Source organism: Centruroides sculpturatus, unplaced genomic scaffold (genome assembly GCF_000671375.1).
Source record: "Centruroides sculpturatus isolate CEXI.00-Female unplaced genomic scaffold, Cexi_2.0 scaffold47, whole genome shotgun sequence".
NCBI classification, from domain to species: Eukaryota; Metazoa; Arthropoda; class Arachnida; order Scorpiones; family Buthidae; genus Centruroides; species Centruroides sculpturatus.
In genome coordinates, this window is record NW_019384385.1 from 286395 (window position 1) to 303461 (window position 17067).

Below are 17067 nucleotides of genomic sequence, written 5' to 3' on the forward strand. Positions count from 1 at the left end.
AGACAATATTCCATAAGAAATTCATAACCTGTACATTTTATTCCCTACAATCTTTAAATAAAAATCAAAACTTGCAAAATTGGTATGTAGCTATTAGTGTAATTTTGATTTAAAGGTGTAAAATATAACTTTATTTTATGACTTTCAATGAAGTTTTATTGTATTATCAAATAAATATTTCATCATACTGTATATTTTGTTAATATTGCCCATAATTTTTTTTTCAGATAAGTGCACATATCATACATATGAACAATTTAGTTTTTGTCAAATAGTATGGTTGTAAATGAACTAACCTTTTGGTCAATTCATAATCACTGCAACATGCAGGTTCCAACAGTGTTTTGTGATTTTTGTATTTTAAAGGATTGTAAAATACAAAAATCTCAAAAGTCCTGTTGTATAGTAATCACAGGAAATGTTAAATTAAATAAACTTTAACTTTAGTTATCATAAATGATTTATCTCAGAATAAATACGTTTTGCTGGTTTTATTATGAACAGGTAAAAAATAAATTGAATAAAATAGAAAAAAAAAAAAAAGATATATGTACTACAAAAAACTGCATTTCATGTTTTCCCCTAATTATTCCCTAAATTATTGTTATACCCTAATTGTGCTGCAATTTTTAAATTGCAGACCTATAAGTTCCCACTGGTGTCATTCTGCCTGTCTATCCTTCCTTAATTTCAAGGACAGAATTAGATGAAGTTGAGATCAGATATGGAAAGCCTAGGAGCAGGAGGTCCCAACTGATGATATAAGAACTTCCAGTATGGACTGGGAGTCGCATTATTTCAATTAAAAAATTTTCTCCAGAATGGAGTTAAATAACAGCATGGCTTTTGTTAACAGGAAAAGTATGATTTACAGGGGCAAGACATTAGTAAAATCAAAACTTATATTTTAAATGAAATAAATTAAAAATATTAAAAATTGCAGCCTGGCATTGTGACAATGTCATAATAAATAATTGCTCATTAAAGTTTAAAAATTTTTAAGGATCACTTAAATTTTTGTTTTACTTGTTTTTAATTTACAATTGGAAAATTTTATATGTGATTATTGTACATGTTTAATTATTTTGTATTTATTCTTTCATCTAATGACTGTAAATCTGTATTAAAACATTCAATATTTTTTAATGAGTAAAAATAATAATTTACCGAATAGTTTTTCTTGATAATTTAGCAATTTATTGTAAAATATAGCATTATAAAATTATCTGTTAAAAGTATCTTGAAATCTCATTGTATTTTAATATTATCCAAAGGTCCCTTGCAATGCATTCAATTTTGATAGATATTTCTTAGCTCTAAATCCATAATTTTTTTAAGATCTTTTAGAAATTAGAATTAAGTTGGGCATAAAAATGTTTTATGGAAAATTGATTATGATAAATAAATGATGATAAAAATATCACAAGAACTCTGTTTCAACATTAAAAAAATGTCTTATTTTCATGTTTTTTTAATTTTCATTGTTTTCATGTTTTTTTATATGCCATTTTCATAACAAAAATAAATTATTTCTATATTTTATTTAAATGAAACTTCAATAATACATATTATTCAATTAGATTAATTCATTCTAAATTTCAAATATAAAATTTTTGATTTCTTAATTCTCTAATAATTACAATTGTCCAAAGTAATTCTGAAAAAAAAAAAATTATAAAATATCAAATGTAATACAATTATTTTTAATATAACAAATAAAAATTAAGAATACTTTTAACTGTTCCAATTTTTCTATATAAATTCCTTCTTCTTGATCTTCTCCTTCATTCTCTAACCAATTTGTAGCTTCATCCAAAATACTCAAAACAGATTCCTTCTAAATAAACAATTCTTTAAGACCAATTTAAAATTAATATAGATTTATGGTTTGTATTAATCACAAACTGGTATTATTATATAAATACAAGATATTACATAGAGCATTAATCAGCATACACAACATACTATGTAATGCAAAAGATCCTATCAACCCATGAGTCTGTGAAATCACAATCACATTAAGAATAGAGATCCACAGCAGCCACTACATAGTGTGGCTACACGCCATATTTAAATTGTATATTTTCTGCTTCCCCTCTGTCTGTCCTACTTGTCTACCCTTCCTGGAATGTTCTCATTTTACCTTTGGCTTTGGTATGTGGGTGACTAACTCAAGAAGCAGTGAAGGAAATGCAACTCTGAGGGGAGGGGGCGAACATGCAGTCACTTCGAAGGCAGAACCCAAAGGAGAGAGAGCGAGAGGAAATCTCCCCAGTACGTTTAGCATCGTATGGTCGAGACGAGAACTTTGGAATGGAGAAAGTAAAGGAAATTAATTGTGAGGAACAGGATGCATCAACCCTTTGGACTAATATCTTAAAGAGTGACAAAAAGGGGAGCTAATTAGTCACCAACCCAATGAGAAATCTCATCCATGATCCCACATAAGCAGCATACATCATCAAGTTTTGGATACCCTCTTTCCTATCCCTTACTTTCATTCTCAGAATTTTCTAATAGCCTTCTCTATTCAATAGTTGTAAGTAGTAATAGGAATCTAGTTTTAATTAATATAATCTTAAGTAATTGGATAATCGGGTCGGACAAGGGACTACATGTGTGCACTCTTTGTCAGGAGACCATATTGTGCGGTGGTCAAATAATTAATGATGTGGATTATTCAGTGGGTGTAGTATTGTTGGTATCCTTAGAAACCTGTATCATAACGAGCGAGTTAATAAAATTATTGTATTTTATTTTATCTATTTTCGATTGTGCATCTTTGTCTCACTCGCCGATCTCAAAATAGGATCCACAGTATTCAACCTCTCCACAAGAGTAAAAGAGCATGAGTATGATATTAGAAAAGAAAAATACAACATAGCATTGGCAACGCTGCTCTTGATATTGGAGAATACACTGTATTTTGACAAGGTTAAGCTCCTCTGCAAGGCCAGAAATCCAAGGGAGAAAGAATCATTGAGAAAATACCCTTCTACAAGCATGTCAAAAACCACTAATGCACCAATCATAAGGATGATAATTTTCTTTCAATGACATGGAAGTATCTAGCATAGTAGTAGTATAGCATTTCCCTAAATCAAAAGTTATGACTTAGCCATACAAGCCTATATTTGTATTAGGTAACCATTGATATTTATTTACATGTTAATTATGTATTTTATGTAATCAGTTAATTTATTTTTGAAATTTTGTATTTATATTTAAAATTCAACAAACAGATATCTCCATATGATATAGTAGTTAGGTTTCAAAAAAGTGCTGTGTTATGCAAATCCATGCTGTATGAAACAAAGGATTAACAATTAAGGTTATGTTCCAAAAGTTAGCAAAACTGTACTACTGTATTCTTTCTCATAATTAAGAGAAACATGATTATTAAAGCAATCGATAATTAACTAACAATCACAATCAAAAGTACTGCACATTAATATTAATTTTTTTATTCACTGCTAAAAACATTAAACAAGGACGTTTTCTTTTTGGCAAAATATCATCGTAATCTGGGCTTTTGATCTTAATCTGAATTATCAACAACAACTTGGTTTTTCTTTACATTTTTCATTTGCTTGCATTTGCCTAAGAGAACTTTAAAAATTTAATCTTTTTATGTAGTAACTTTTAATTTAATTCATAAAAATAAAACATAGTGACATTCTTTTGGGTTTCGCCAACAACAGTGATAACTAGTTTATAGGAAAGCCAGAATGGAAGCTAGAACACGGAAGAAGAAAAATTGTAGAATCAGTTTTCAATTAAAGAAAACTTGGAAAAAGGCATGAAACAACATTGAAAATTTCAATATTCTAACATCCACAGGCAAATATGAGACAACACACATGCTTATTTGAATAAAAAAATCTTGAATGATAGTGTTTACACTTACAAACTGTAATGTTTTGTATGGGGGATGTCTACAATTCTTGAATTATGTTAGAGTAAAACTGTGTTGTAGGAATGCTATGTTGTATGAGGAATACCTGTATTTCTTTCAATTTTTAAATTTGAATGTATATTTGAGCTACAAAATAACATTCTATCAATATATTTCCAGTATTCCATTTTCTATGATCCTAAGATGGTTGCAAATGTTAGTATGAATAAATAGTATGTTGATTAAAGTTATGTGTATGCTTTTTAAAAAAATAAATTTCAGAAATATGGTGAAAATTAATAAAAAATTTAAATATTAGATTTTCATGGAATTTAAATGTAAATTACAACTTAAGCTTTTTACTTGTAAAAATTTAATGGGAAAAATGTAATTCATGTTAGGATTCATGTCATTATGATAATATACATAAGACATATTACTTTTAATATGTCTTCCGTATTATAGATTACTTTTTTAATTTGCAAATTAAACAGAAACATTTCCAGCATAACTATTCAACAAAAAATGCTAGTAATTTTCATAAACCAAAAATTAAATTTATTGTTTTAAATTATTGACTAATATTGTTATTTTCATTTTAAAACAACACAAAGCTTCAGCATATTAAGGCTGTATGGCTGGCCAAATTAACACTCAATATCAGTGGATCTGATCTGCAGAAATATCAATTAGCTGATGATTGTGCTGGGTGACATCCTGAGCTGTATTACTCATGATAAATTATGCAATTCCGGATTGAATTCCCAGATTTTCCAAGATACACTGACAGTTTACCATGCAGCCTTGTTATTAAAAATGTTCCAAATATTTTAATTTTTTTTTTATAGAAATGAATTATCATAAATTTAATGTGGAATATTTTAAAATTTTTTCAAATAATGCTTCTAAATTGTTAATTTCAAAGAATTTTTTCGTGTTATTTTTTTCATTTCAAAAGCAATAATTCTTGCAAAACTTAAAAAATATTTAGAAACTTTTATAAATTTATGAGCAATGACAACTTACTTTCTTAAAAATATTTGTTAATCTGTATAGGTAAATAAGATAATAAAATGTATACAGTAATACTCTGAGTTATGTAACACATGACTTATGTAAATTTGCAGTTACATAAAATGTAAAACTCAAAAAATGTAAAAAAATCTGAGTAGAGTAACATGTAATTTTATGAAGAATTATTCTATTTCAAACATTCATTCATACATTCTCTCTCTCACTTCCTTTCTTTCTTTTGCACTGTACAGATTTATTACTTTATTGCTCTGCTAATCTTTTACTTTTGGTCTAATTGTAAGCACATACACAAGTGTACGAGGCACTCTTTCTCATAAACAAGATTCTTCTACAGTACACTACAGTACTCACTGAAGGTCGAGCAGTGAAACCAAGCACATCTTCAATGCTTGTTTTTCTATACGTACTGTTTCACATCATTAGTGTAGTTTGCCCCAAGCGATTTGTTTAATACATAACCTGTTTTTACCATTAAATTTACATAGTGTTTATTGTTTATTTACAGTACTGTACCATTAAAATGCAATTGAAATGGCAAACAGAATTTGTTGGTAATAAACCAAAAAAAACAAAGGTCTGCAATTACTTTAAAAGAAAAATTAAAAATAATTTGTATGTATGAAGACAGTAAGATGATAAGAACAGCTGTGGAAATAAATCAACCTATTTTGACAGTGAATACAATAGTGAAGGCAAAAGTTTGCATTGTTGAAAGCACAAAAGGTGTGGCAATTACATAGTTACACTTAAGCAATTTACAAATTTGACTTATGTAAAGGTCTATGATTCACATTACTTATGTAAATTGGGATATTACTGTATAGTAAATAGAAATAAAAATTTTAGTAAATAGTTTTGAACAATAGTAAAATGCAGTTATTCTATTCTGTGACAAAAATTTTTAATAACTGTATTGATGTATAAATAAATTTACATCATCAAATTTTTATGTTTAAAATAAAGATGACTTAAATATAAAATTCAGATTCTACTTAAATAATATATAGTTCTGCTGAAATTTTATGCTATTTTTCTGTTTTTGAAAATGTTTATTAATATTTAAAAACAATATTTTTTCAAAAATATCAATTCAAGAATCATTGAGAATCATTAAAAAATTATTTTACAATAATAATATTTATAATTTGTAACACACGCTATTCTTATAGATTCAAATATGGTTTGCTTACTTCTGACAGTTTTGTTTTAAATCTTTTAGTGTACAATAATTTCATTTTAAAATGCAAAGTTTAAGAAAATAATTATTTTTTTTATGTTTTAGCATCATAAAGATATGGAAATTTAATTTGTATTTAGTCACTGTAATATGTTTTCTCATTTTTCAAATAGTTCAAGTTTTTATAATTTTATTTCTAAATTAAAAATTTTAATCTTTGTAGCAGTAAATAAAATTAACTCTATTTTCAAATTACATAAACGATGAATCTTTTGAATTATTAAAATTCAAAACAACCATTTATGTAATTTGTTTCTTTTACAGTATCAATGTAATCATTGAAGGAAAATGCTGCTTTTCTTTTTTATTTCAACAATCTTTTTAAAAATTCTTAATTTTATTAGAAGTTTTACACTTTGATTAATTTAGCTGCCTATAAAAAAGAAGGCTGCTTGAATAACAGTTGCAAGCAGCCTTTTATAAAAACATTGTATAAATTAATGATAAACCTGATAGTAATAATTACATTCAAAGTTTTTTTTGAAATTTATTTTCTTATGCAATATAATGTTACTTGAATATTCATCATTTCTCTATAAAACAAAATTTATATTCTTAAATCTTGATTTTAAAAATTTTCATAAAAATAATGAAATAAACAATAGCACTGAGCATTTCTAGTTAATAATTATTACACATAGAACATTCAAAAATAATTAATAAAAATATTGTTCAGGGTCAACTGAACAAGAATTTCATGTTTTAATATAATAGCTTAATCAAATAATATATAATATACTTTCCATTTTCTATATTCATAAAAAATAACCTGTTTAATATAATCAAATATGACTTTCTGAAACATATATATATATATATATATATATATGTATGTATATATTATCAANTTACTAAAAATATATTTATTATAATAGCCTAATCAAATAATATATAATATACTTTCCATTTTCTATATTCATAAAAAATAACCTGTTTAATATAATCAAAAAATATGACTTTCTGAAACCTATATATATATATTATGTAATACATTACATGTACATAAACAGTTTCAGAAAGTCAGAATATTTTAATTTGCATCAATATTTTGTCATATTTAATTATTTATTTAACATAATTTTATTTATAAGTTATTTTTAATCATCTTTTAAATATTTATTTACCTGAGGAGATATTTCATTAAATACATTCTCTTTCATTCTGTAAATATATTCTTCAAAATAATTTTTAGCTTCAATGCGTTCTTTTTCCAACCTATCTCTGTTAATCATTGTTTCCTGACAAATAATATATATTATATAAATATTATTATTAATGTTATTAAGTAAAATACTGTAAACTTAATTTTACTTAATATCAATCAAAAATTTTTATTTCTGAAAATTGCATACTTCCATTTGTTTGTATTTCAATAAAGTTTCTTCAGAAAGACTCTTAGTTATTGATCTAGTTTTCAGTAAACATAAATTATTTTGAGTTTGATTGAATACATCTTTCCCACTTTCTTCACTTTCCTAAATGAAACATCAAAAAATAATACATATAATAATATTTATGGCATTATCTCTATTATTATGAATTTATCAAAAATAAAATAATTTATAAAGATAATATTATAAAATTATCATCTTATGCTTGTTCTCCAAACAATATAACTAATTCAATAAATTTTAAATAAAGGAAAATTATTAATATTTATAAACATTCATAAAAACAATCCAAAAGCTTACTTATATACTTCTGATGGTTTTTATTAATATCAAATATAGGTAGAAGTTTACTTATGGAGCCTCCGCTTCTGGAATCTCAACAACATGAGTCTTACAATAGTTATAACAGATGCCACAATCATCTAAAACTATTACATCATGTATTCTAGTATTGAGATTAGGTTACCAAAGTATTATACTCTGATAAGAAATTTTAAAATATTACTTTTTAAGCTCTCATTTTTAAAAGTTTTGATTCTGTAAATATAATTTGTAAACAAAATAAAATTTATTACAAATCTGAATTAACTACAAAATGTATAAAAACAAGTAAACACAATATGACTATCAATAATAAGCCATATTTATTTGATATAATTTATTATTATTATTTTTTTAAACTCTTTCTATTGTGAGAGCATATTTCAATCATACCTATCATGGGTTCAGTCAGGCCTATAATAGGAGTGGTTGGATATAAGACAGTACATCTGGTACAGAGTACTAAAAAAATTCCTAAATTTCCTAACCCAGGTTTCTAGGTGACAATCTCACTCCTTTACCACCACAGTGGTTTGACCATCAGTGTGATAGATTAAATGTACAACAATAATAGTTGTTATACATTTAATCTATTGTTGCTGTATAACAATAACATGTAATAGTTGCAAATAATTATGTACTTTCAATGACAATATATTAAAAATTATCTGTTAAATTTGATATGGGAATTGAAACCTTAATAATTTTTTCTAAGACTACAGTAGTACCCCGAACTTACGCGATAGGTGGGACTGAGCGATAACCGCATAAGTCAAATTCGCGTAAGTCGGGGTATAATTTTGCAATTTGTGTAAAATCCAAGTTGGATGTACTTAAACTAATAAATGTTCTCGTTAATCTTATTTCGTCTTTTGATTCGTTCATGGTTACAAGAAATCGTCACATAGAGTCTCTGAAGTCTCCATAGATATAACAAACACAGAATTAAATAACACAAAATAAACTGTAGCTTTGCGTCGATTCCGAACATGTAAGCCGAACAATAGTGTGTGGGGAGTGAGTAATCAAGAGTTGCGTGGCACTCAAACAAAAGACGAATCGACGAGATTTGAAAATCNTATGCTATTTTTCTGTTTTTGAAAATGTTTATTAATATTTAAAAACAATATTTTTTCAAAAATATCAATTCAAGAATCATTGAGAATCATTAAAAAATTATTTTACAATAATAATATTTATAATTTGTAACACACGCTATTCTTATAGATTCAAATATGGTTTGCTTACTTCTGACAGTTTTGTTTTAAATCTTTTAGTGTACAATAATTTCATTTTAAAATGCAAAGTTTAAGAAAATAATTATTTTTTTTATGTTTTAGCATCATAAAGATATGGAAATTTAATTTGTATTTAGTCACTGTAATATGTTTTCTCATTTTTCAAATAGTTCAAGTTTTTATAATTTTATTTCTAAATTAAAAATTTTAATCTTTGTAGCAGTAAATAAAATTAACTCTATTTTCAAATTACATAAACGATGAATCTTTTGAATTATTAAAATTCAAAACAACCATTTATGTAATTTGTTTCTTTTACAGTATCAATGTAATCATTGAAGGAAAATGCTGCTTTTCTTTTTTATTTCAACAATCTTTTTAAAAATTCTTAATTTTATTAGAAGTTTTACACTTTGATTAATTTAGCTGCCTATAAAAAAGAAGGCTGCTTGAATAACAATTGCAAGCAGCCTTTTATAAAAACATTGTATAAATTAATGATAAACCTGATAGTAATAATTACATTCAAAGTTTTTTTGAAATTTGTTTTCTTATACAATATAATGTTATTTGAATATTCATCATTTCTCTATAAAACAAAATTTATATTCTTAAATCTTGATTTTAAAAATTTTCGTAAAACATTAATATAAAAACTTTTAATAAAAATAATGAAATAAACAATAGCACTGAGCATTTCTAGTTAATAATTATTACACAGAACATTCAAAACTAATTAATAAAAATATTGTTCAGGGTCAACTGAACAAGAATTTCATGTATTAATATAATAAAAATATATTTATTATAATAGCCTAATCAAATAATATATAATATACTTTCCATTTTCTATATTCATAAAAAATAACCTGTTTAATATAATCAAAAAATATGACTTTCTGAAACCTATATATATATATTATGTAATACATTACATGTACATAAACAGTTTCAGAAAGTCAGAATATTTTAATTTGCATCAATATTTTGTCATATTTAATTATTTATTTAACATAATTTTATTTATAAGTTATTTTTAATCATCTTTTAAATATTTATTTACCTGAGGAGATATTTCATTAAATACATTCTCTTTCATTCTGTAAATATATTCTTCAAAATAATTTTTAGCTTCAATGCGTTCTTTTTCCAACCTATCTCTGTTAATCATTGTTTCCTGACAAATAATATATATTATATAAATATTATTATTAATGTTATTAAGTAAAATACTGTAAACTTAATTTTACTTAATATCAATCAAAAATTTTTATTTCTGAAAATTGCATACTTCCATTTGTTTGTATTTCAATAAAGTTTCTTCAGAAAGACTCTTAGTTATTGATCTAGTTTTCAGTAAACATAAATTATTTTGAGTTTGATTGAATACATCTTTCCCACTTTCTTCACTTTCCTAAATGAAACATCAAAAAATAATACATATAATAATATTTATGGCATTATCTCTATTATTATGAATTTATCAAAAATAAAATAATTTATAAAGATAATATTATAAAATTATCATCTTATGCTTGTTCTCCAAACAATATAACTAATTCAATAAATTTTAAATAAAGGAAAATTATTAATATTTATAAACATTCATAAAAACAATCCAAAAGCTTACTTATATACTTCTGATGGTTTTTATTAATATCAAATATAGGTAGAAGTTTACTTATGGAGCCTCCGCTTCTGGAATCTCAACAACATGAGTCTTACAATAGTTATAACAGATGCCACAATCATCTAAAACTATTACATCATGTATTCTAGTATTGAGATTAGGTTACCAAAGTATTATACTCTGATAAGAAATTTTAAAATATTACTTTTTAAGCTCTCATTTTTAAAAGTTTTGATTCTGTAAATATAATTTGTAAACAAAATAAAATTTATTACAAATCTGAATTAACTACAAAATGTATAAAAACAAGTAAACACAATATGACTATCAATAATAAGCCATATTTATTTGATATAATTTATTATTATTATTTTTTTAAACTCTTTCTATTGTGAGAGCATATTTCAATCATACCTATCATGGGTTCAGTCAGGCCTATAATAGGAGTGGTTGGATATAAGACAGTACATCTGGTACAGAGTACTAAAAAAATTCCTAAATTTCCTAACCCAGGTTTCTAGGTGACAATCTCACTCCTTTACCACCACAGTGGTTTGACCATCAGTGTGATAGATTAAATGTACAACAATAATAGTTGTTATACATTTAATCTATTGTTGCTGTATAACAATAACATGTAATAGTTGCAAATAATTATGTACTTTCAATGACAATATATTAAAAATTATCTGTTAAATTTGATATGGGAATTGAAACCTTAATAATTTTTTCTAAGACTACAGTAGTACCCCGAACTTACGCGATAGGTGGGACTGAGCGATAACCGCATAAGTCGAATTCGCGTAAGTCGGGGTATAATTTTGCAATTTGTGTAAAATCCAAGTTGGATGTACTTAAACTAATAAATGTTCTCGTTAATCTTATTTCGTCTTTTGATTTGTTCATGGTTACAAGAAATCGTCACATAGAGTCTCTGAAGTCTCCATAGATATAACAAACACAGAATTAAATAACACAAAATAAACTGTAGCTTTGCGTCGATTCCGAACATGTAAGCCGAACAATAGTGTGTGGGGAGTGAGTAATCAAGAGTTGCGTGGCACTCAAACAAAAGACGAATCGACGAGATTTGAAAATCGCGTAAGTCGAGGTATTACTGTATTAAATTAAAATTTAATAATCTTATTAACTTAAATTCAAATCAAAATTTTATATATAAATATTATAATGGAAAGTTTGATACTTAAGATTATTGAGAGGATCATTCAATATCAAATTTAATGCATTTGCCATAATTTCCAATTCTAATACATGCATACATATAAAAATTAAAACTTAATTACTTTAAAATTTCATTTATGCAGAAAAGATCAGCTTTTTAAAAAATTACCTTTTGTTCTTGAATTGAATTTGACTCTTCTTGCTGATTCACAAAGAAGAAAGTATTTTGTTCAATATCCTTACAGCAACACACAGAATTATTATTATTATTATTAGTAGTACTAAATTTTGTTAATTGCAATTTATTTTGTTCTTCCGGTGTTTTTTCTTCAATAAGATATGCAGATTTTATGGAAAACAAACCACTCTCATTTATTTCAATGTTTACATCAACTTTTGTATTATTTCCTTCAATTGGTATAACTTCTTCAATAAAAAATGTTCCTGTAAAATCAAATATATATATATATATATAGTACATTTAGTGAAGAAACAATAAGTGAATAATTAATAAAAGAATTAATAAATAATAACTGAAAAATTTTGGTTATTGAATTATTATTACTACAATTTTTAATTTTTTTAAATATTTCAATAATAAAAATATCCAAATATACTGTACCATTCTACTTTCCTAGCTGTTAAATAAGCATAACAAGGAAAAGTATTGGAATTGTGTCAAATTTGACCCTCCAAGTCTTTTTAAAATCTCCATTTTTTTGAGATTTCCTGAACCCAAACGTGAAAAAATTGGATATGTATGTATGTGTATGTGTTGGCATCTATTTCATTTAATATCTCAGGATGGGGTAATGATTAATAAATGACATTTGGCATGGTAGCTTGTAATGTATATAAGAGGTATTGATGCTATTAAATTTTAATGGTTAAAGATCAAGAGGATGGAGGGATAGAGCGGAGGTCATGTGTCTTGAGAGGAATCAGATTTAATGAAGATTTCACTCATTATTAACATTTACAATGTTTTAGAAAACTCATCTCTACCCTCAAAATTAAGTGTTTTGCCACTTTATAATAATTCATAATATAAAAAGTGTTTTTAAGTAAAATCTCGTAACAGATGGCGACACAAGCAATTTTAACTTTTTTGCTAGGAACGTTACGCAACTCGTTACCAGATATTTTACATTTTTAGCACGAAAATCAAAGCAAACGAAGAGAATAAATTATTATTATTTTTTTAAACTCTTTCTATTGTGAGAGCATATTTCAATCATACCTATCATGGGTTCAGTCAGGCCTATAATAGGAGTGGTTGGATATAAGACAGTACATCTGGTACAGAGTACTCAAAAAATTCCTAAATTTCCTAACCCAGGTTTCTAGGTGACAATCTCACTCCTTTACCACCACAGTGGTTTGACCATCAGTGTGATAGATTAAATGTACAACAATAATAGTTGTTATACATTTAATCTATTGTTGCTGTATAACAATAACATGTAATAGTTGCAAATAATTATGTACTTTCAATGACAATATATTAAAAATTATCTGTTAAATTTGATATGGGAATTGAAACCTTAATAATTTTTTCTAAGACTACAGTAGTACCCCGAACTTACGCGATAGGTGGGACTGAGCGATAACCGCATAAGTCGAATTCGCGTAAGTCGGGGTATAATTTTGCAATTTGTGTAAAATCCAAGTTGGATGTACTTAAACTAATAAATGTTCTCGTTAATCTTATTTCGTCTTTTGATTCGTTCATGGTTACAAGNTTAAAAATACCCATTTAAAAAATATAGTAACAAAATATTTATTTCAAAAGTTTGCTTAGGGCTTTAGACATTGAGCCTACTTTTTAACACAATCACCTCCAACATCAAGGCACCTTTGATATTGAAAAACATGTTTCTTTAATTTCTCCTCATAGAAGTCTCCTGCCAATCTTCACACAATCATTCACATCTGTTACTTCATTTCAAAAATGTTTTCCAGCCAAAAACTTCTGAAGTAACAGATTTTCCCAATTTTTCTCCAACTTATTTCCCATAAGATGAATGATTAAAAATTTCCCATTTAAATTGTTTCAACAAATCAGTTGTTTGGTACTATGAGGCTGTGCATTGTCTTGGAGTATACAATACCAGAATGATAGCCTTGCAAAAATCAAGGCCTATTAGTTCCTAATAGCTCTTTGCAGTTTCCTTAAGGTCTCACAATACAATATTTACTGTTGCTCCATGAGTCAGAAATTTGTCAGTCCCAAAAGACAGTACATACCAATTTTCTGGTGGAAAGTGTCTGCTTCACTTCTTTCTCACTAGGGATGAACAGTGATGCCAGTGCATTGACTGTTACTTACTTTCTGGAGTCACATGAGCCACCCAGGTTTCATCACTTGTCACAATATGGCTAAGAAAGTCATCACATTTATTGTTAAAACAATCTTCCATGCATTTTTGTTTGTGCCACTTGTCAGAATCTCAATTTTTGATAATGCAAACATTCTGTGATGATTTTGTAAATCACTGCATGCAAAACTTTGGAGAATGTCATATTCAACCCAGAAATGGTGAATCTTCTGTTTTTAATTCATTCATCTGCTCTATCAATTCATCTGTGACAATCTGTATTATTCATCATGCATATTTGTCCTCCTAAAGTTGAACTGTCTATACCAGTGTCTTACCATTCCATTACCCATGAAATGTCACCATACATCTCACAAATTTGTCAACAATCATCAAAAGCATTCAGAAACTTGATTACAGACTTTATCTTACAACTGTCAACATTTTCGGTTTTCTTGCTCATCTTCAGATATAATTGTGAATGACAAATGTCTTGTCTCCAAACATCTGAAGTTGGATCAGATGTTTGGAGACAAGAACCTGCTGACAAAAGCCAACATGTATCATATGCACAGATAATATGTGCAGTCAGAACTTACTTTATAAACTTGCCTCATATTTGCAATTGATAAACTTATAAAACTTTGTATAAATGTATCAATTCAAAGAAAATACAGTAATTTAAAATTTTTAGAATAAGTATGTCACTCAATGTTTTACATTAATGTTACTGAAAGGTAAAAACTGATCCAATGCAAAAGTTTGTCAGTAAGCATGTGTTAAAATAAGTATATGGTATAAAAACATGGAATATTGACTGAATGTACAATGTGCTATGTCCAAAATTTATGTATATTTATGTATTATCAAATCTCAAATAATTTTGATATTATAATTGTTTATATTTTATGATAAATTCTTTAAGTAAAATTAAATGACATTTTAATATAATTTCAAATCTTTTGTAACAGCATATAAATATAATTTTAATATATAATTTTATACATTTTAAAGAAAACAAGAATTAATATTCTTTTGAAAATTTAATTGTTATAAACATACCAATTTCAATATTTTCATTAGTATATGCTTTTAAAATAAAAGGTTCACTTGACATAACAGTCACTATTGAAGAAGAAGGAAGTTTCTGATTCTGTTTAAAAATTTGAAAATCTCCTAAACTGTAAAAAAAAAATTGAATATTTCTTTTTTAAACATTACAATGTTTTCAACATAGTAATTTAAATATGAGTTTATATTATGATTAAGCTGCAATTTTAAAAAACTGTAGACCCATAAATTACCACTGTTGTCCATTCATCCATCTTTCCTTAATCTCAAGAAAAGAGTTAGATAGATGAAAGATGAGACCAGATATGGAAACCTTAGGAGTTATACAAACTTTCAATGCAAATCAAAAGTCATGTTATTTCAATTCAAAAATTTTCCCCTGAAACGTGTTAGATAAATGACTGGCACGACTCTATTGTTAAAGGAAAAGTATGATGTACTGTACAGGGGCAAGCCAATACAGTACTAATTTGAAATGGAGAATACATATTTTAAATTAAATAAATTAAAAATTACAGCCCAGCATTGTAACGATGTCACAATAAATAATTGCTCATTTTATTTTAAATTTCCATATTTAAATTCTACTAAACAAAAAAATAAAATACCGTATATTCTGGTGTATAAGACGACTTTTTAATCCAGGAAAATCTTCTCAAAAGTTGAGTGTCCTCTTATAGGGCAAGTATATCCAAAACTCTATATTTTAACTGTAAATGTCAGGGGTCGTCTTATACGCTGGAATATACAGTACTTAAGTTATACAAACATTTATTAAATTTATTTTAAAAAATAAGAAAATAATTAGTCAGAAAAAATTAATTAATTTCAAAAGTCATTACAATAAAAGCTGGTACTATATTTATCAAAATCATTAGAGAAAACCATTGAAATTAGCAATTTCAATATCTGTAATACAAACTATTCTAAGAAAAATTTTCAATAAGTTTCTTAATCATAATATCACTGACTTAACCAATATCTGGTGTGAAATTAGATACTTTATGATACTACCTTTTATTTTATAACTGCAAATTTCAAAGATAAAATGTACTATCAGAGACCACCCAAACTTTACTCCCAGATTTAATAATATAGGTTTAAAGTTAGATGATCAGAATTGTTTATGATAAACATAAATTAAACAATTCTGAATTTAGAAATAAATAAATAAAAATGAAACATTTAATGTCTAAAAGTCTACGGATGAAATTGTGCTTTACCTTTCTGAATTTTTTGATTTCCAAGATAATGTTATTGAGAATGGACAATTTTCAATAACATCAAAGTTTTGAGTTTTTATCAATGGAGAAATAATTGCACACTGAATAAATAAATAAAAACATACAATATAATTTTTTATTAACATTCTATAAAACAAATATTATAAACTTTAATTTATTATAATGTATAATTACCTTTAGTGCACATCCTTTTGCAACAGTTTCATCTTGATTTAGAGTTGTTGTAGGTTCTTTATTAAAAATATTTTGAATAATTGTTCTAATTGCAGGAATGCGTGTACTACCTCCAACAATGTAAATGCTATCTATGTCTTGTGCAGTAATTTCTGTAAAATATAAATTATTATAAATTATATTAGAAACTTTCATACGTATTTTATTTTATTTTCATATATAAAATTTATTACTTTAATATAGACTAGCAGATGAGCCCAGTGTTGCTCAAACAAAAATGATAGCAAAGATTAAGATCATTAGATTATAGCTGATGTTACCCATTTTCACT

General features: G+C 26.0%; 1 protein-coding gene across 2 annotated transcripts in view; it reads right to left on the reverse strand.

Annotated features, from left to right (window-relative positions):
• Positions 1-1610: 1610 nt before the first annotated feature.
• Positions 1611-17067, reverse strand: part of LOC111618037 (heat shock 70 kDa protein 4L-like) — a 31008-nt gene continuing 15551 nt past the window's right edge. Inside the window, exons 8-15 of one of the 2 annotated variants that reach the window (XM_023359456.1) lie at positions 16737-16888; positions 16542-16642; positions 15310-15428; positions 12099-12373; positions 10409-10531; positions 10181-10294; positions 1733-1834; positions 1611-1657 (exon numbers count right to left, since the gene is read on the reverse strand). In XM_023359456.1, the coding sequence (XP_023215224.1) occupies positions 1637-1657; positions 1733-1834; positions 10181-10294; positions 10409-10531; positions 12099-12373; positions 15310-15428; positions 16542-16642; positions 16737-16888 (1007 nt within the window). In that variant the 3' untranslated portion in view covers positions 1611-1636. Of the gene's footprint in view, positions 1658-1732; positions 1838-10180; positions 10295-10408; positions 10532-12098; positions 12374-15309; positions 15429-16541; positions 16643-16736; positions 16889-17067 lie in introns of both variants that reach the window. The other variant, XM_023359455.1, reaches the window with a different exon arrangement.